Source organism: Odontesthes bonariensis, chromosome 17 (genome assembly GCF_027942865.1).
Source record: "Odontesthes bonariensis isolate fOdoBon6 chromosome 17, fOdoBon6.hap1, whole genome shotgun sequence".
Taxonomy (NCBI): Eukaryota; Metazoa; Chordata; class Actinopteri; order Atheriniformes; family Atherinopsidae; genus Odontesthes; species Odontesthes bonariensis.
Genome location: NC_134522.1, coordinates 18155902 through 18177765, shown reverse-complemented (window position 1 = coordinate 18177765; position 21864 = coordinate 18155902). Strand labels below are relative to the sequence as shown.

At 38.6% G+C, this 21864-nt stretch overlaps 1 protein-coding gene across 1 annotated transcript in view; it reads right to left on the bottom strand.

Annotated features, from left to right (window-relative positions):
* LOC142366036 (uncharacterized protein C14orf132) overlaps window positions 1-20064 on the bottom strand; it is a 33351-nt gene extending 13287 nt beyond the window's left edge. Inside the window, exon 1 of the mRNA XM_075447806.1 lies at window positions 19558-20064. Within this exon, the coding sequence (XP_075303921.1) occupies window positions 19558-19584 (27 nt within the window). The 5' untranslated portion in view covers window positions 19585-20064. The remainder of the gene's footprint in view (window positions 1-19557) is intronic.
* Between the last annotated feature and the right edge of the window lie 1800 nt (window positions 20065-21864).

Sequence of the window (21864 nt, the reverse complement as noted above, 5' to 3'; positions counted from 1 at the left end):
TAAAAGACAGGCTAGATCTTTCTAGCTCTAACATAAATCGCACCTCTGGGTTAAATGCAGGTGGCACTCACATTCAGTTTCAACAATCTTACCTCATTTCACCACTTCGCCATCTGCTTGACCAATTTCAGTGCCTCCAAAGTGCTCGGCCAGGTTTTGCCTTCTGGTGAACACATACTTTCATCAATTTGTTTTTTATTGTTTCCACCTATGTGGTGCGGTTTTCTTCTGGCCCTTTTTCGTGCAGACATGATTACACATCTGGTTACTGTGGAGCCCAGAACTGAACTTTAGGTAGTTACAATAAGATTGCTGAAGATTTTGATCTTGCATTAAGGGAAATCTGTTTCACCAAACTGTTTTAACGAAAAAGAAAAAGTATTTTTAAAAGATTTACCGTCTAAAAAAGGACTTTCTTGGATGTGTGTCCACCTATTCCACAACTATTTTGCAGAAGCATCATTGTTGCGTACTAAATTTTTCACAACCCCGCAACTGTAATTGGTCTAAAGATATACAATGAACTAAACATGTTTTTAACCCAATACCAGAATGCCAAGGTGGCCTGCCAGACCGAATTCTGCTGCTGACACAGCATTGTGGAGTTACATCTCGCTATGCAAGACTAACATTGATTTAAACTGTGGCAGTATTAATATAAAGTGTTGCTAGACTGCTGGTCTATTATAAAGAACTTCAATGTATTGCACTTTAATGTCACACTAATAAAAAATAGGACTACAATCTAATTCCAGGAACAAAGTTTTTACTGAAATAAATTCTTAGAATCGCAATAGAGAAGAAAACAAGGAGAAAGTGATGGTAACAATACTGTTACTGGTTTAATTACTGGTTAAAACTGAAAAACAGTATCCAATCATTTAATCTTGTACTTGAACGCAAAGAGCTATGTAGTCATATCTTGACTTGTAATCATATTTAGTCACATCTTTGATCATGGCAATGATCAGACCTCAGAGGAAAGTAAACTGTCTGATTAGTTCGTGTGTGTTAGTGTAAGCGTATGTGTGGGTGAGTGTATAAGAAAGCTGAGATGATCGAAATACCATGAACTAAATATATCCATTGCTGCAGCAACCCCTGGTTCCAACCATACCTGCTTACTCACTGTGCAGTACAGAGAAACTTCAGGAATAGAGATGGAAGCCCTTAATTCAATGTCCACTCATGTAAGACTTGGCTCGAGTTAAGGGGCAACGAGGTGGCAACACTCATATACAGAACAAGAAGAAAGACAGAATAGACCCTGATATGATTCAAACCCTGATCTGCAAAGGAGATGGTAATGTTGTACATGAAGAAACCTTTTTGCTGCTATCCACGAGATGACAAGCAGCTGTTCCTCAGGGCTTCTAATGCTCTATGATTCATGATAATTATTTCTACTACAGTGCTGTTGTGTTATTTCTTCCAATGGTCCTCCAATGTGGAAGTGGAAAGCTCTAATTTTAGCTCTCGAGCAAGACATTTCCTTATATATATAATATATATATTATATATATAATATATATATTATATATATACATACTACTGTCTAATTTAAAATATGAAATACAAGTTGTTTTTCTAATTTCGATCAGTATCAGTATTGTTCCATGCAAACGAAACTCCACACAACTCCCATCTTTGTAGGTATGTGTGCATCTCTAACACCCATACTCACACAAAATAAGTTCCACCACAAAGAGGTGGTTCACTCTCGAGGATCCAGTGTTACATTTAAACATAAAAATAGAGAAATTCTGCAACAGCGCTTTATGACACCTTTAAGACGATTTTGAGAGGACTAGCAAAATGAAAGGGAGAATGTCTGAAGTTTCCAATTACATTCAAGTCCGCCTTTATGTTAATACAAAGCTAAGAATAGGTATTTGCTATATTTCAAAATTAGACACATAAAACACAAAGGCTGCAACAGCATTGAATGTCACCTTAAATCCAACCTCTTCAAATCCTTTATTGTTATTTTTTTTTTATTGCAAAAACCAAACCAAAAAAAGGGCTGAGAGGTGTGCGTGCACAACTTCTGCAAGACACTCTTCAGTCCTGGATGCCAGACTTTGATCTCAGATCAACACTTTTCTCCTAACAGCAGCTCTCACTGCTCTGACCTTGTCATTTTTGGTCTTGAATCTTCTCCTGGCTCCCCAAGGCTTCAGTGACTTCAGAACAGTAGTCACTCCTCATCTCCCATAGAGTGAAAGTAATCTCCTCAAGGGAAATATCATGTCTTGTTACTCTCTGCTTTCTGAATTATATTCAGTATCATATCTTCTCAATGTATCAATCTCTGTTAGTTTCTGTTAGCCTTTTCATATATATAATCATATATATCATATATATATTAGGGGTGGGCAACGATTAAAATTTTTAATCGAATTATTGGAAATTTCCCTGATTAATCGCAATTAATCGCTTTTTTTTCCCAAAATCCAAAAATGAATTCAAAAGAAGTGTATAGCTTTTAGCATTTTGTTTTATTTTAAATGTACTGCCATATAAATGACAGTGCCATAACATTTGTTGTGCAAACACACTTTTAACATCAGCATTTTTATGTAGAAGCCTCGCTCCGCTGTCTGTTTCGTTGATTGACTCGCTGGTATCAATTGTGTGTTTTGCCTTTAAGTGATATTTTAGGGTACCACTACTACGGTGATAAGACAATTCAACTTGGCAGTGTTTACAGATGACTTTGGTTCTGTTGACTCCACCGTTTGGAAGAACTTTAAAATGAAAATGGCCGAGTAAAAGTTCCGTACCCGGCGTTAAATAATGAACGAGTTAACGCGACAATAACGAGTTAACTCGCCCAGCCCTAATATATATTTATATATATATATATATATATATATATATATATATATACATACATATATATATATATCATATGATATATGATATATATGCTACCGGAGTCATATCACCAATGAATATTCACCAGTAAGATGTGCATCTTCATTAAACTCTGGATAATTTGTTTACATCTTTGCTGCTCTCCCCTGAATGACCTGTCTCATTAAATTCCGTATTGCACAGTGAAGGTGATCTATTTTCTTCCCATGGCACAATATAACAATATTCAAGTTTAAAATGATAAATATTAATGACAATACCATCTCAACTTGCAAGATAACAATAAGACAACATGCAGGATGCATGTCAGTAAGCGTTATCATTAGTGTCAGTGGGAAGCTGCATTTGATTAAAGTGGAGGCTGAGTATATAAAAGCATTCTGCTTCTGTTTGAGACTGTTCAGTCAATACAAATGTTTGAATAAGTTTATATTCTAAAATCAATACATTTATTTTGTTTTGTTTGATGACTAACAAACCCAGCCTAACATGCACACATAACTGCTGGCACAAAACCCTTTGTAAACATACCATGTGTGTTCTTGCTGTGGGTAAACTTGTACAGCAACCTTCCTCTAACTTCATTTTAATAATATTAACTGGCATGCATGGAAAAACCACTGGAGATCTAATGTTTCAACTATTTTTTGTCTTTTTTTTCTTAATGAAAAAAAAGCAGCTAGTTTTCCAGAAGACAATTGTTGTGTGTAAATTGTGTGTCAAACCTCTGCAATGCTTGTATGCAGACCCCTTGTGAACCCCCACGCCTGCTGTCAGAAATAAATTGCACACATGTTTACATGTTTAAATTCCTGTCATCTCTTCGCTATGTTCTATATAATAGTGCCCTTCCAATTATTTTTGCCCTGGTCCCTTCTTCTGTTGTCTAACAGCCCGTCTGTTGCTGTCACAGAATGTAAATCGCATTGGGACACACAATTAACTATCTTCCCTGTTAAATCTGAGAGGCTGTGAAAAAGCTTTTATTATCATTTCGCAGTTGTAAACTAATCCTAAGCAGGTTTTTTAGTTTGTAAAGGGAAACATATAATTGTGTACACTAGAAAGCCATTTGTTCAAACTTAACAGCATATTTTCCAAAATATTGGAGTTTGTGACTTTTTCCAGTTTTTCACAGTTGCTGTGCACACATGCACTTCATTGCGGGTGATTTTCTGTTGGAGATGCACTCTCATAGCAGGAAACTGAGTCTGTAGGGAGCATCTGTTTAGAACACACATGAGACACTACAAGATGAGAAAAGTACACTGTGAGAATTTCTGTATTTTGCTTGCAGCATGTTGAGAATGTTGGATGAGGTTCACTATCATCATCCAAGGTCCTGTCTTTATACCTGTCCACACGTGCAACAAGCAAGTTGAAACCATTGCACCAGTCAGCAGAAAAAGGTGCCAGAAAGTGACTCCTACCAACCTCTGTAAACGATTTACTGTTAGATTCTCGCATTATCTCATCAGTTGGACAACCAAACTCCGGAGCGACAGCCACAGGTATTTCCAGGCTCACGACTGTGTGTAAATATGGCTTTAGTGACTGAAATGTAACAAAGGAGGCAGAGTTGTCGCAACAGCAAGGGAAGACCATCGAAAGCAACCAACAGTCTTTAGACTTTGTAGAAACATTTGTCTAAATTTGTTCTTCATGTCAATAGGAGGACAATTACTCATTAGTGCATTACCAAAAGTACCTTGATAACTTGCCGTGATATCTGTTGGGCTGTTACACCTCAATAACTATCTCATGCCTCATTAAACTAAGTATCTGACTAACTAACTATCTTTAGCCCTCACTCATGACTAGTTATTACAGTTTTGAGCTTTTCACTCACCTGTCATTTCATTACTTCCACCTGTATGATGTGATTGATAAAAATAGCACACCACCAAAGGTAAACATTTTTGTGTTATTTCTACCCACATTACATTATCTGGGTCATTTCATAGCATTAAATGACACGTGAAAATGGTAAGATTAGAGTTAAAATGAAAAGCATTGCTTGAGAGGGTGTGATGCAAAGCTGCAACTGAAAAGGTACAGTGTAATGCAGTAATATCATGCATCATGATTCGGCATGTCACTCATACTCTGTTTTATGAGACAAGGCTGCCCTCTACCATTTGAGGCAATCCAATGCAACAGTTGAATCAAAAAACAGACTTCTATGGTGCCATTTTTGTTTGTTTTTGAATCTTACGTGTTATAGATCAACTTAAATTTTAGTATTGTTTTATAAAAACCATAACAAGACCCCACCTCCTCATATAGTAATGCAACAGGAGTGTTCCAATTTAGTGAAGAACTGTAGCCTTTCCAGATTCACGGCAGTGTCCCGACATATGTCAAATCACTGTGCTATTTCCAGCAACGCTGCTAAGAAAACACGACTTCTCTACTTGCTTCCTCCTCGTGCATCCCAGCTTCCATAACCGTGCCTTCTCATCACCTCTTGTTGTTGCTCTCTTCTGTGTATAGCAATGGATGAGGTTGAGAAATATGCTAAGCTGTATTACCCCAAAATCCTCTAATTACAAAAAGTAGAGGAAAAAATGCTTTTCCTGGCAAAGCAGACCAACTCTTTGGGCTAGAATTAAAGGTTACACACGAATTTAAGTCACTGTTTGAATCATTTTGATACAAAAATCCATCTGTGATGGACTGGCAACCTGTCCAGGGTGTACCCTGCCTCTCGCCCGCTGACTGCTGGGATAGGCCCCAGCCCCCCCGCGACCCGACCGATGGATTAAGCTGGTATAGAAAATGGATGGATGGATGGACAAAAATCCATTGATATGCATGAAACCTGCTGAACATAGTTGCAGAATCAAAAATGCTACAACTTTGGAGCTTTAGAGTATGTATTTGTGTGCCACGTCTCATCATATACACAATTTCAATCAACACTGAAGCATTTACAGTCAAGCTCTAAATGAAAGATCATATGAATCTTCATCAGTTTTTGGTAATGGATCCTTGTGGTTTAAAATCACATCTTAAATGACAAATAGAAGTCATGTAAAATGGACCTCCAGATAGTCTGCTTTCATATTAATGATCCTTTTTACTGCGGAACAAAATCACATCAAGAGATTAACCAAATTAATGGTAAAAACAGCAGTGCACAGAAAGAAATAAGCAGCTAAATAAATATGAGAGGAATTAATGAACAGAACTGTTAGACCAACAAAAACTTGCAAGAATTTCCTCCAAACTGTGATCAATCTTGTAAAGGATTTGAACAACACAATCCCTCAAATTAAAGAGAAACATCACGTAAAGCAGCAAGTAAGATATAAGTCTACTATAACAGCTCATTTAGCTCATTTAAGTACTTACAGTAACAGTCTTGATTTCAACTCTTTTTTTCATCTGTTGTATTTGACACTGTATACCATATTGATACTGTATATGGTTTTTTAACTTTTCAATTTGAAAACACGTTAGGATACATTTGCCTCATTACAGTGGTGTCCCTCAGTAAATGGCACCCAAGGGATCACATGAATCACCCTATAGGGAGGAATGACACTACATGACATCTTAATAATATAGCATGATTGTGTTTAAACTGTAAAAAATAGCTGAACAAGCCTGGAAATTGTTGACTCGATACACTTGACTAACGCGATATCAAGCTGCAGTGTTTCTTTGTGTTTTTTATTTGAAGTATCTTTAGCTGATAACTAGTCAACACATGAGACAGATAACCGTTATCCCAGAACCTGGTTGATTCCACACAGGAAAGGTTTCTGCTCCTTTCCCACAAAACCTTCACATGGAAACAAACTCCATATCTAAGTAGTTTTAAAAAATATGCCATGCACTAGACATTTTTAAAAGTAAAATAATACCTCAGTACTGTAGCTGTTTTAAAGGTTTCACTAGGGGTATTTTAAGAATTTTAAATTTTCTCATCATGAATTTGGAAAATGTTGATGACTAATATTTTACTTTGCTTGCATTGTTTTTTTTTCTTTTTAAAAAAAAGTTACCATTACTCATGAAATGCCATCCATCCATTTTCTATGCATATCCATCCATCCATCCATCCATCCATCCATCCATCCACATGTGAAAATATGTGACTTTAAAACCATTTACACAATTTGCATTGCTAAGAAGTATTAGAACAATGAAGGACATTGTTTTTCCAGTGGGCAAACGTGAGCATAAAAGCACATAAAAGGTGTTGCAGTATACGATGTTAGGCACCACTCCGGGTTGGCATCAGCATTTTTGAGTGGCTGCTGTATGTATTTTCCCTGTAGAGACGGGGGAGTGGGTTGGTGTCATGAATATGTCACGCGTGTGTCATGTTGGCCTAGTTACAGTAGTTGTTTCAGGAATTGTACGGTAACCACAGCATTGCCTCCTTGAGCATAATTTCTACCATGTGTTTTAAGTACGAGACACCAAGCAAAGTCATTTTTAGTTTATAGAAAATGAAGCAAAACATGTAGACAACCGTCAAATCACGTGTGAATAATTGCACCGCAAACACATTTACAAACTCAAAAACACACACATGTACTTGTAGGCCTCACTTTTATTTTTATTTTTCATTTTCTTTTTTTCATTTTTGTTCTTAGCCTGTGTTAATTTGTCATTGTTGTGAATAGCTTTGTGTGGCATGCTCTGAGATGGATGTATATCATAGGACTTTCATCAGGACACACATTGCTGTTTGTGCACTTGCTCTGAGCCTCATGTAAAAGCGCAGAGGACCCAGGTGTGAATGTAATCAGTTGAAACCACAATATCACTGGGTCAAAATTTTACAAGTGTCTGAATGTTTTTTTTTTGTTATACCAGTGTGGCTAAATGGTAATCCCAGACACTGGTGGTGCAGAGGCTATGTAATACTTACAAACAAGCTATTAGTTATTAGTCCAAATGGATATGCAACAAGCTGACTACACAGCAGATTGTGTAGCACAACATTTTACAAAACGGACAACCTCAATTCTTATTTGGGTTCACTCAGTCTGGCTAGATCAAGATACTAGAAAAGTGGTAATAAAGGATTATTAGGTAGAATCTCCTCTAGTAAAGCTCAGGGGTAGATCCTTTCCTCAGACTGGTGCAAGCTGAGGTAAATACAATATTTATGATATGTGGCTCAAACTTATCACAACATCTGCAAAGAGAAGCTTGGAGCTCAAGCTGTGAATTGATTCACAACTCTGTGTGGACGTCATAAAAAATTCAATATGGAAAGAAAAAAAAAATCAAAGTTAGTGTACTTCTCCGCCACTCATGCATAACAGCAAGCATTCCTAATGCTTTCCATATGTAATACAACTGACTGCGCTGTAAATGCGTGATTCATCACCCGGGCATTAAATTTGCATGCACCGAAAATGAGAAGGTCACAGTCAAATTTGTTTTATATGAAATATCATAAAAGCTGCAAAGAATTGGCCAGTAATTTAGATTTAGAAAAAAAAAAAAAAAAAAGCTATAAAACTGTTGGCATAAAGTATCAAGCAGCTGGTTGCAGAAAACAGCAGCAACACATAAGAGGGGATGTAATTTACCCTTTAAAACAAACATTAGCGGGGAAATAGCACAAATAGCAAGAATATCTTATATATTATAAACTCATATGATGAAATACAGTTTTGGCAGATCTTTCTCGAGCTGAGCTACAAATGAGAATGTCAATAAAACCCTAAAAGTGGCCTTGGAAGCTAAAGACACACTTTCCTTCAGTACTTTTTGGGCAGTGTAGGTACATAATGTGTTGCACAGCCTCGGTTCCTTTGCAAATTAAACAAGAGGTGAGTAAGAGGAAAATAGGGAAAGAAAGACCTGTCTGTACACTGTCATTTGCTTCAGGGCAGCTTTCTTTGATCAAACCCAAGGTTACGTTCAAAGAGTAAGACCTGGTAAATCAAATCAAATAAAACAACAGGTTTTCCTGCTGGGATCATTACAGAGGCACAGTTTAAACTCAAGTGGGCTTTAAAGTTCCCTTAAGGTCAAAACTGACTTCAGTTGATGAAACCAAAAATTTTGAGAAAGGCAAATGAATTGAATAATTTCACTCACTTTTTGAACTCTCCAGAGTAAATTAGTAAAGGAGATGACAGTTCATCTGAAATCTAATGGCAAAGTAAAGTAGCTGCGTTGAAGACTCACTGCACAATCACTAAAATAGTGTTTAGCATGCTAATGATTCCAAAATGCATAATGATCCCAATAAATTACAGCAGCCATGGTGACGTTTAACTGCAATCATAATTCATCTCAGCTTTCTCATTGATAGTGTGTAATCATCTGCTGCCATTCACAATCTCACCAACTTTCACCACAGCAGACCAACCACCCATGGTGTAAATTTTGATGAGCTGAATGAATACAGGAACATCAGTTAGAAGCTTGCTTCTGAGAATACAATGAAATTCTAGAAAATGTCATGATGCTGCTTAGAAATTATCTCTCAAAGGGAGTTGAATAGATTATTCATGTTAGAATACATAATTCATACCTGCAGAATATCCAAGACACAGTTATATAGGAAGCAACATGCAGTTAGTGGGTTAGGTCTATCAGGGAAAAATGTTATTACTTCATATTTGGCTGTCACGGTCCATCGGGTCTCCCTTTCTTTCTCCCCGGGACTTCTTTCAATATGTAGTCACTCATATACAACACATAGGGGAGATATCTGTGTCTACAGTCCGAACATGCAGTAAAATAAGAAAAAACAGAGACTGTGGGAAAGTCTGGACTGTTGCAGAAAAGAGGGTTTTGTATTCTCTCCTTTCAGTTTCTGGCAGTTCACCAAGCTCCATCTCCTTTTGGCCACTGTTATTATACCTGTAAATAATCCAGAGTCACTTGGCCCATAAGCACATTAGAGATAATGGTGTCGGATTAACCACTGAAGATTGTGCAAAAATTTCTGAAATGCTAAGTCTTTCTATAGCTGTAGCTTTGAACCAGTGTAGAAGCATGTGTTATCAGCTGGTTGAAAAGACTGCTACTGTCCGAGTTGTGGAAACACAATATCACACTAGTACACAATACACAAGTTCTTTGCTATAAGATACCATCCTTAACAGTTAATGATCAATGCAAGACATAGGGCTTGGGTAATATCATTCCTGGTAAAAGTTACTGTTATGAGAATGATAAGTAACTTCCCGACTGAACTGTTTGACTCTTATATTACCTTTGCAGGCTCCTTGCCAAGCAGACCTGCTTGCATATCTGCACAAACAGGCCAAAGATTGGATTCAAGATGTTTTGCTCTTATATTACAAAAGCAAACCCTTTGAGCAACTAGACTATGTGATTGGTAAACAGAATGCTCTTAACCTCCCCAAATCTTGTAAAGGGATAGAAGTGGAATCCGTTTCCAGTTTTAACACAGCGGTTAGTCACCTGCTAGCCCTTTTGTCAACAAAGTTCTTTAATTTTTTTCGGTTTTCCACATGGACAATGCCACTAAAAATGGACACGTTTGATATCGCAAACCTATTTTTCCTGAAATGCAATTAAAACTCAAATCTGTAACTTGCTATTTTGTTTGACTGCTCATTTGAAAGACACAAGTCCAAGGAAATGATTTTCAGTTGATGATCACTGATCATCCATCCATCCATCCATTTTCTATACCCGCTGAATCTGTCGGTCGGGTCGAGGAGCCTATCCCAGCAGTCATCGGGCGAGAGGCAGGGTACACCCTGGACAGGCTGCCAGCGATCACTGATCATTTTCATTGATTTTACAAAATAAAATTTCAAACTTGATGCCAGCAATAAAGACAAAAAAAGTTTGGCGAGAGGAAAGGTTCTAGAATTTACAAGTAACACTGCTCTGGAAGATTATATAATCAATGTATTAACTGGTGACAGGTGACGGCTTCAGGATTCAGTAGAAAAGGACCAAAAGCTTTCCAAGAACTGACAGGTCATGCATCTCCACTTAGTGCCAAAGTCAGTCAGAAAATTGTCAAAAGGTTCCGCATCTACAGTGCATAATAGAGTGAAAAAATTAATCGAATCAGGGAAAATCTCAGTGTTCCAAGGCCAAGGACCGAAATCACTGTTGGTTGGTTTGTTTGAGATATTAAAGCACTCAGGTCACAATACATGAAAAACCATCTGCCATCTTGATTAATGTATCCACATGGGCTCTGGACTACCTTGGAGCATTTTTTTCACTCAATTACATCCAAAAATGTAACCTGGAACTGTATTACTTAAAGAGAGTCATATATGAACACATAGAAACGTCAAGTTTTCTGGGCAAAAGCTCATCTCAGACGGACAGAAAGAAAGTTGTCAGCTGAGTCTACAAGGAACTTATTTAAAAAAAAACTGATGAGAACAGATTAGAAAGGCCATTCAGGATGTTGTGACATTGTAATCATATGGGGGTGAATCAATGCTCATGGATTGTGTAAAAGCGCTGCTGATGCAGTGGCATATATTGGAATTTAGGCAGAGACATACACTACCGTCAAGACAACGTCTTTTCCCAGGGGGGTACATTTTATTTCAGTGGGACAAAGCAAAACCTCATTCTACACAACTGCAGCATATACTCATAAAAAGAGAGAGAGCGAGTGTGCTTCACTGGCCTGTCTGTGGTCCAGATCTGTCTCCTATTGGAAATGAAAGGTGAGTTATGAGGTGTAGAATCAGACAACACAAAACACGGACGCTGAAATCTTGTATCAAGCAAGAATGGATACCAATTACTTATGAAAAACTATTGGTATCCTCAGTGCTCCACTGAATAAAAAAAATCAATTTAAAAGAGGTTTGGTGTAGCAAAATTATAAACAAGCCCCTATCCCATTTGGTGGAATCAAATTCCATCCAAATCTTTCCATTTTCTCTACCCGCTTAATCCAATTTAGGGTCATGGTGGGGCTGGAGCCTATCCCAGCTGTCATTGGGTGAGAGGCAGGGTACAACCAGTCCATCGGAATCAAATTCATCAAATTAATTCCTTCATTCATTTTCCACACCACTTCAATACTCTTCAGGGTCATAGGGGCTGGAGCCCATCACAGCAAGAGGCAGGATTCTTCCTGTGAGTTGCCAGTCCATCACAGTGATGATCAAATGATTTATAAGATGCTCTGTTTCTGTATGAGCTCCAGGTTTCTTGGCACTATACTTAAATGCATGAAGTGAGAGTGGTTTAGAAGAAATATGCCATCTTATTTGAGTTTGCTCCAAAACCGGAGGGAGCGCAAGAGAATTATGTCATTTGTAGCCCCACTTACACACAAAAGTCATATGAAATTCCCCTGCCCTTTGAAGAATGCTGGCTTGCCAAACTATGTTTAACCACAATATCTTGTGACATGTGATAAATCACAAAACTGGATTCAGATCAACTTTCATAACAATCCTGACATGTCAAAATTATTTAACAAAATTATTGACCACATGGTAGCCTACTAATCAATTGATCTCTTGTTCCTTAACTTGAAGAGTGAGCTGTTTGAGACCTGCAATACACTGTTAGCCAGTTGGCTGTTTCCATTGAGAGCATAAAGATTTCTCACTAAAGCAGAAAATTAGTGAACATAAAGATGGTCATTCAAAAGTGACGCCCTTCTATCTACTGTTTCCACGGTAAGTTTTGTGATTTGATAATGAAAAAGATGACGTAAGGATAACTCAAACTTGCCCCTCAAAGAAAATTTAACACAATGCGTTTATTCTTGCCTCTTGTGTATTCTCTGTCCTTTCATCATGGCACAAATCCATTAAGTGAGAGTAGCTATGAAGTGGCTCTGTAGTTAAGAGCCTGACCTCTCCTTCAACCCGGCAGTGAAAATGATCTATGAATGGAGATGTGTCAAGCAGTGTGGCATCTTTTAGGCTTTCTGTAGGTTTTCCTTATTAGCAACTTCTTCATGTTGCTCTCTGCCCTCTCACTGCACATAAATGTTCCTCAGTGCTCCTGTTGGCTGTAAAGTAATGAAATCATACTTGCTGATTTATTCTGATTACTTATTCAAGTAAAACAGAATATTCACATGAAGCGATATAATGCACATCTAAACTTGTAAAGTAAGTGAAGCATGGAACATAGAAAAATGTTTATATTGTGAAACAGCTTTTCTTCTAAATCAAAATTCAAACTAAAGCTTAAAAAAGACAGAATCACCTGCTTTTCATCAACTTTTCTCCCCTTTAAATACAGAGCTGATGTATTTGTTTAAGCTGAGTAATATTTTTCAACCTTTTAAAACACCGAAGGACCACGAATGTCTGAGACGACGAGAATCGAGCAAATCCCCACTATCAAGAAGACAACAGCTTTTGCTGAAAACCATTTGCAGAGAAGCAGACCAGGGGGCGATATGAACTCCTTGAGATGAAAAGGCTGGTGTGCCATTATTACTTTGTCCAAATAAGCTTCCATTATAGGGAGGAGGATATTTCTAAAAGGGACAGTCGGGGCATAAAGAATTCTCAGTGAGATAACATGATTATGTAACTCAATTTTTTTTTACTGCAACTGTAGACAAAAATGGCTGTAATTTAAGTCTCATTGTGGCCACTATTTGCAAAGGTGTGTTTAATGGGAAAATAATATAACTTGTGAAAATTTCAACTTATAATCTGGCTTCGTATCAAAGGGCAGTGGTACACAAACAAATCTTCAAGCTGTGCCTTAAGCATGTCTCTCAAACTTTATTTCATCTACTCAGCTTGCACTTGAATTTAAAGCCCTTGCTGCTCTGTGATGTAATTTGGTATCACAGTAAACTAAAGTAACCTGGTCAGATCTACCTTATCCTGGTCGGGGGAGTGGAGGGCAGCGGTAGCTAAGAAATACATTTGCTCTGTTTGAGCTGTCAACCACTCCCTCCATCCTTATCCTTTCACTCGTGTGTGTCGACAAGAAGAGATGGACCACCGTGTCCGGCAGAATGACTCACTGCCACATTGAATAAGTGAAAGAGTAATGAGAGATTCTGATGGCCTGTCATGAAAACACAAAACCCATAATGTGAGAATATACAAACAGACTCAGTAATGCTTCTCAATTATCAACCTGGCCTAAACCGTTAGACAATAAATCAGTTTAAGTAAGGGAAATAACCACATTCAATGGTGTTCATCCTTTCCTTAAACATGAGATCAAATGTCACTTAAGATGCAAGTATATCAAGGCAAAAATGAGAAAAAAGGCCAAAGCCGGTTGGTTACCATGCACGCTGTGTGCCAAATCTGTCATCTGAAGCAAGCCTCAGACTGGCAAAATGCCCAGAAATGAACGAAGGGTACTGTAGCCTGTGAAAAACACATCAAGGTTCACCTCAAGATTAATTTAGTAACACACTGGCTCATTTATTCATGCCTTAACATCTGCCACCTAAATATTCTGACAATCCCAGCCTTCACGAGGTTCAAAGTAGTTCACAGCGTCATTTTTCCTCACATCAGCTGGTGTGAAAAGAAAAGTAAATTGTGTGTGAGGAAGTAAATTGTCTGAAAAAATTTGGGTGGGAAAAGAAGTGATGTGAAAGACAATGAAATCAGGGATGTCATGTTCAACATCAAATTATGTCAGCCGATATCTAGAGAGCACTGCACACTGCAGACTTATTTTGTTTTTGTTTTTCTTGCCCTACAGCTACTGTGCTGTTCCACTGAGATATACCGGGTGAACACGATCCAGTTTGGTGCGATTCAGTTTTGCTTTATTTCCTCTTTTGTTTTTCTGGCCAAATAACTATCTATCCACTCATCACTACAGCATACATATAGTAATAGTCCAGGCAGTGTTACACAAGAGGACAAAGCAAACCAAAAACATACAAAAGTGTCTCCGACCCCTGAGGATTATGTTTAATTGTAAAGATAAAGAATAAATCCCCTAATTGCACTCAGCTTAGTATTCAAAAGCTTTATCGTGATTGTCACCTATCAACCCAGTTTTTGCAGTGCTTAAAGGTGATAGAGAATGGTTGAATGGGGCATTAATCCTTGTTCTGTGATGTGATATGTAGCCCCCAAAAAATTGGTTGGGTCTGTAATGGCTCAGAACCTCCCTAAAAGGCTCTCTGAAACAGCTATGTTACTATGCTGGGTTTAGAATGCGTCCTTTGCTCTTATTGGAGTCGTTTCAGAGCTTATCTGGCAACCTCATTATGAAATGCAGGTAGGTGTTGGCGCTATTCGGTTGCCGTTGCTTGATTGGCTGCCCTTGCTTTCACTGAAAACAGAGCTATAGAGTAATACACTGACTGAAAAGAAAGCTCATCACAATCAGAATTCGTTTTATTGCCATTGTTAGTGAACAGTGTTCACTAACTAGGAATTTGCTGCGGTGTAAGGTGCAAACATGTAACATAGGATATAATAATAAAAAATAAAGAATAAAAATATATGAATATAAAATGTACAAGGTGTGTACAACAATACACAGTATCCAATTTACAGAGCAACAACAGTGCAGCTTCATTAGTGCAATTTTAATGATGGTAAAGTGACTGGGGCAGGTTATGAGGTGATTATGAAGTGTTCATAAGTCCAACTGCAAGGGGAAAAAAACTGTTTTTATGACGGGAGGTTCTGGTCCGAATGGACCGAAGCCTCCTGCCCGAGGGGAGTGGTGCAAATAGAGAAGGGTCAGCTGTGATCCGACCTGCTCGCCCCATAGTCCTGGAGACGTGCAGGTCATGGATAGATGGGAGGCTGCAGCCGATCACCTTCTCAGCGGAGCGCACAGCTCGCTGCAGTCTGTGTCTGTCCCTGTCGGCACTGACCCTGTACTGAGCAAAATTCCGACAGAAGCCTGCTCGGAATCATGCAAGGTTTGTGAAACTGTCCTCCGTGAAATGCGCAGCGCAAAGGAAAAGTCGGCGGTTGTATGTACTGGGGATGCTGTTAAAAATAAATAAAAGCTATTGATCGCGAACATTGCTTTCCGGGGTCGTAGTCCGCTTTCACAGCCTTGGAAGGCACACCAGTTCCTGTTTCTCGCCGAAGGGGCGTGTCTTAAAGGGGGTGGCTGTGGATTTGGGGGGGGGCGATTGCTGAAAAAGTGACATCACTTTTTCACAAAAACAGATTGGCACTTATTCTGGGGGATATTCAAAAAAGGGGAGTACTTGAAACAGAGGTTCTGACACTTGCTGACACTTCGTGTGTACTCCCCACAGCGCGGAGACTCAGAACTAACACCAAAAACGTGAAAAAGACGATTTTGAACCAGTGAGGCATTACAGCCAAATGCAAATCATTCACCAAACACACTGTACTGCCAAGAGCTATTGAGCATGTTTCTGTGATATATAGGTCATTTAAACAAAAATAATGGTGATAAATGAAACCAAACAATGGTAAATTATGCAACTAGTCTAAATTGACATTCTGTGTAATGGTACACATGACGCATGGTCTCACCTTGCAGGATTGTTTATTGCTGAACAAACTATTTAGTTTCTTTGGGAAATTGTGTTTACAGAAAAAGATGTGTACCACTCCCAGCATCTAATGTGCTCTGCTCAAATATACAACAGTAGCAATGGCCAACACATGCTCTAAGAAACACATTCTTCATCGTCTACATGGAGAAAATTGGTCATCAGCTTCTCTTAGTTAGTGCTCTTTAAAAATCTTCCCTGTCTTTGGGAGACAGTTATGGCAGTTTCCATCATCTTTAGAGAAAAGTGATGGCGAAGGTCCAATAATTTGCAGGCAGGAGAGCTACACTTGCAGTGGATGGGCAAAAATCATCTATTGTGAAGTCAATCTCCAAAACACCGGGGACATTTGCCTGGCTTCTCTCAGTCCCCATTACGAAGTTGTCACTCTAGACACCAGAAATAATTTTACCTCTCTTTCATTTGCCATTTCTAATCTCCACATGTTTGTGAAGACAGGTGAAAAAAGCTAAATTGGAAAACCAGAATGGTTTTGACAGCATGACTACTTCCACTGCAGGCTCAGAAATGCATGAACTATGACCCCTCCTACTGCCTCCCAACCTTTTGAACAGGATGGTAATGTGCCACAAAGACACATCGGTCCCTTGAATATGCAGTGTAACGAGCTTTTGTGCAGTTGGCAGGTATTAAAGTTGAATCGTATTATATCTATTATAATGACTGATTATCATAGCACATTTGGCTAGTCATTCTTGTAAACTCGTCTATAACCATTAAATAACTGACACATCACATATCAAATTTGTAATTGCTTAAATATTGTCATTCTCTTTTAGGCGTTTGTATGATATGCTAAAAAGCTGAAGTCAAGCCTTAAAAAAAATCTTTCAATTTCCTGTGAAAACCACTGAACTTTGACTCATGGATGAAAGTAGTGGAGTAAGTGTAGGAAGAATGATATCATTTTAAACCCTGCAGAGGAATCCATCTACCTTTATTAAATGTCGGAGATAAATGTTACAGACTGATGAATTCAACCTACATTTAGAGGTTTTAACCTGGTCTTAACCTGCGGAGGGACAGTGACATGAAACCATTATTGTCCACCTGTGCAAGACCATTCATTAAGCAAGGACGTGTGACGCTCAAAAAGTTGTATGTGAATCTAAATTACAAAAATATATCCACATTTTTAAGAGAAAGTTATATTTTTCAGAAAATCTGCACACAGTTCGCATCCTCTCTAATAGGAAAAAGTATCCTGAACTCCCCTCTACTTGTTTCCATTGCAGAGAGAGAGAGAGAGAGAGAGAGAGCTGAGTAAAAGTCAGGAACGCACTTGATGGCATTAACAGATAAATTAAAGTCAAGGAAAAGTCTTGAGGAAAAAAAATCTTCAGCTGAGATACTTTGCAGTGATGGCGAGAAATCATTTTTCAGGTTTCAATTCCCACATAATAACTGTAAAAGAGCGTTAACGACAGGACCATCCTGCCGTTGCAGCCCACTCTATCATGGGGATTCATGAATTGTGTAATGCAGGCAATCACAGGTATTTCTTTATTCACATCTTTTATACACATCTTACAGAACGCCTACTTCTTAATCGCCTCTTGTTTTTTGGATCACATTTACTTGTCTGCTGCAAGTTGATTATTTATTTTCCAAGGAAGGCAAGTATGTAACCTGCCAAGTTTTGCCTATCATTGCTGAGCAGTAGTTGCCTATATTGGGTGAATTGTTAGGTTAATGCAGGAGATTTTAGGGCACTAAGTTTCAGACAAGGCTGTCTCCACAAGTATAACAGATGTGTTTCTAAATTTAACTACTCGTAATCAAAAACATTAATAAAAGACAAACACCTCTCTCCATCAGTAGTAATGATACACAACAAATTGCAACCTAATTTTTATTTCAAAAGCTGTTCCTAAAGCTAAATCAATCATATTGGCCTCTACAAGCCACTTTTGACCAACTGAAACTTAGCAACCTCTGAAATAGCCCTTTTTTTTTCACATGCCAGAGACCACCGCTGTCGCTATCTGTTCCAACACTGGTTGTTTGTGGTACTCTAAGTTTCTATGCAGCTCATAGAGAAGCACTCACAAACTTCTGACAGGTATATTTAAACATTAAAAAGAAGGGAAAATGAGAGGAGCTGTGACCTAATAGGATTCTACTGTTGCTTTGACTTCACCCCCCATGCTGAAGTTCAGTTTTTGATAGTTCTGTCTTAGATTAGGCAGAGTAGAAAATGCAAAGGCTCAATTTCTAGCTCCTTTTTGTTCTAACTGTCAGTTATTTGCACAATTTGTTACAAGGTGAATAACTTAAGCTCTAAATCTTACTTGTAAGTTGATCATTTACTGTGTTCTACTTTGGGCCTTGTGCTAGGCAGAAACAACGACCATCTACACTTTTGTGACCGGCAAGAATTCATGTCTTTAATGATGATTACCCCAAGTCTATTTCCATCCAGGTCAAAGTGGAAAACAATGTATTCTCAGATGGGTCCATGCTCCAGTGCATTTCTATGTAGAGACCCTTAACTTAAAAACATTTAGGCGCATTAGGACAGTGAAACAGCCCTAAGTAGAAACAAAAATATAATAACAATAATGTTAAGAAGCCCTGAGAAGTAGCTGCCTGGAAAATGACTAAGTAGATGGAACTACCACATCAGCTCCCACGTCCAAATTCAGATGCACACGCTCTCCATGAAGAAAAAATTAGTTGAGCTTGTGCATTATTATGCAAAGTATTGCAATATCTACTTTGCATAAATGACTAAATATGATTTGGCCTATTTAAGCAGGTGGACGTTGACTGCAGATGATAAAATTACATCAATGACGGTACTAAAAATGAGTAATACTATGAAATGCGTGTTTCTAAAGTCTGAATAATACATCGCTCACTGTTGGTTGAAACACAAAAGCACAAAAAGGTTTACCATGGCTGAGACACGCGTGACGTATTACACTAAAACCTAATAAACTTTGAGGGGAAGGTGGCAACCTGTAAGCAATAATTAAATACTATAAAAAAAAAAAATAGTATCACACAACAACATAGCTCGTTGCTTGTTATCAGTGTTAATGGAAGCGGGTTTTTTTACTCAGCACAGTGAGAATCAGATAGGATGTTGTTCATTTTGACACATGTTAAGACAAACTTGTTGACCAGCCACACCCATGAAATTGGTGGACGAAATGCATTTAATGTAAAGTTCGGACAAGGCAAAAAAAAAAATAATAATCTAGCAGCAGTTTGAAGGAAAAGCGTCTCACCTGCGCAGCCATAAATGAGAGATCCATGCTTGTTCAAGGCTCCGTTCAAGCCAAGGCACTCAACGAAGGATGCAAAGTGCGTGTTTTCTAAGCTTTTTCTTCTTCTGCTTGTTCCTCGTTCGAGCATTTGCCTGTTGTTGTTTTCACTTGGCATCCACAGACTGTGCAAGTTGGCGGACTTCACGTGGGCAACATGTCGACGATGTGGAGTCAAAAGAAAAAGGCGGATGAAACAATGAAGGAAGATGACGAGGAAGGAGGAGAAGACGCGGAGCGGTAATGAGGAGATGTGGCTGCGAGCCTGAGAGGGAGAGAGACGGCGGAGGAGGAGGCAGTGGAGCCCGACCGTCATATTAGAGCGGAGGAGGTGCAGTCCGCTCCCTAGCTCCCACTCTTCGTCTCTGTTTTCTGTCTTCCATTCTTTCTGTTCCTCCTGTCTCATTCAACATTACAGGCTATATTGTACTCCTCTTCTCCTGTGAAATGAACACTGTATGCTAAAAATAAAGTGCTGTTTGGGTTCTGTCTGAAGAGTGGGCTACATGTGCATTAGTCTAACGAATAAGCTTCAAAATACACTTAGTTAAGGGGGCGGGGACGTGGATCCATGTGTTCAAAATGTGAAAGAAGAAAAATTATTTTTATTTGGAAAAACAAGCGTGGGGGGGGGGGGAAAGCACAATGTTTACATGATGAGCGCAACGATAAACTGGGGTTGGTCTTTTGACTCCAGATATAGGCTATGAATATGAACGCAACAATAGAATTTGTTGTGGCAGCCTAATTATCCAAACAAGCGCACACAGTCAGACTGTCTTGCTCTTGGACAGCGGCATCACCCATTCACGCTGGCAGGTTGGTAACCAAGGAGCCCCACGGACATAGGATTTCAACAAAATCTCAAAATTGTTGTGAGCCACAGGTGATCTACACACCCAAAAGATACAAAAGAGTTTGTTCAGACTTATCAGAAATAAAATTGGACTGAGAAAGCTGTCCCACGGGAGAATGAATATTTGAAAGCAATGAAGATTGCCTTAGAGCCACGCTACATTACAGATAATTATGTTTTGAAACGTCCCCTGGTGCCTGAATTTCATGACCTTTCTAGTAACTCGGATGGAAAGAATATTCAGTCTTTGGTAAGAATAAAATAATATTGCTTTTTCTTCTTCCAAGATGCAACTGATGTTTTTTTCTACTACTCTTTATTTTTTGTTCCAAACTAATTTCTTATTTTGACGCATAAAATGACCCATCCTTTTTGTCATTACCCCCCAAAAATGACACAAATAACATTTAACACCACTATAAAAAAATATGCATAGCCAAATAAAGAAACTGCAAGCAATGCACAACTGAGTTTTCTGTCTCGTCTCCAGAGCCCATCCAAGGCTCCACGGAAAGCTTATGACCTAAACTAATGACATGCTGTTGAATTAACTAGGTCTGCAGATTAAAGAAGGCTGCTATTATTCGCTGGAGAGTCTCATCAAAGATCCAATTACCAAATTCTACTTACAGTACAGGGAGTGATTAATTCATTGGTGACCCAGCCCTCACAGCAAAAAGTCAAACTCAATTGTTGTCCACATACTATGCAGTTGTTTTTTTTTTAAAAAAAAGCTCTCCGTGTTTTGACATCCCGGATTGTAATGTCCTTGCTTCAAATTTTGGTTAAACTTTTGATTAGTAAATCATAAACTCATCAGTCCTTTTGGAAAGAAATTAAACACGACGTCAGTTGAGTGGAAGACTGGAATGATGGGCTTTGGCTTGTATCCTTAGCCTTAACCAATGTTGTATTTTTTATAGCCTACCATAACCCAGATCAGCAGTCCATTCTCCTTAATTTTCTTTTTTTTTGCTGAGCATGCACACACAACATCCAGCTCAACCCTCCAGTGTTGGGTATTTTCCATCCCTCCAATAGTACTAGTTCACAGCTCCACCTCCAGTGTGAACTATTGGGTGATTTACCTTCTGGCCTTGTTTAGAACATTTCGTGCCACTAGTACGTGCAGCCATAACAATAGACTAATTCAAATGTTTTTGCACTTCCCATGGAGTTAAATCCAATCCAATGGGGATGTCACGGAGGCCATCGGTAACAAGAATGAATCTCAACAACAAGCTCACATGTCTAAATCCAGTGAGGGGAGGCACGTAAGTCTATATCTTCACCAACAGCAAAATTAGCTTTTTGTGAGAGTTGTGAGAAGTGTAGTTCAAGTCAGGTAAACTTAATACAAGACATTTGGTGTTCATGTGCACCATTTTCCTTTATGATTCTTGGACACCCCTCTG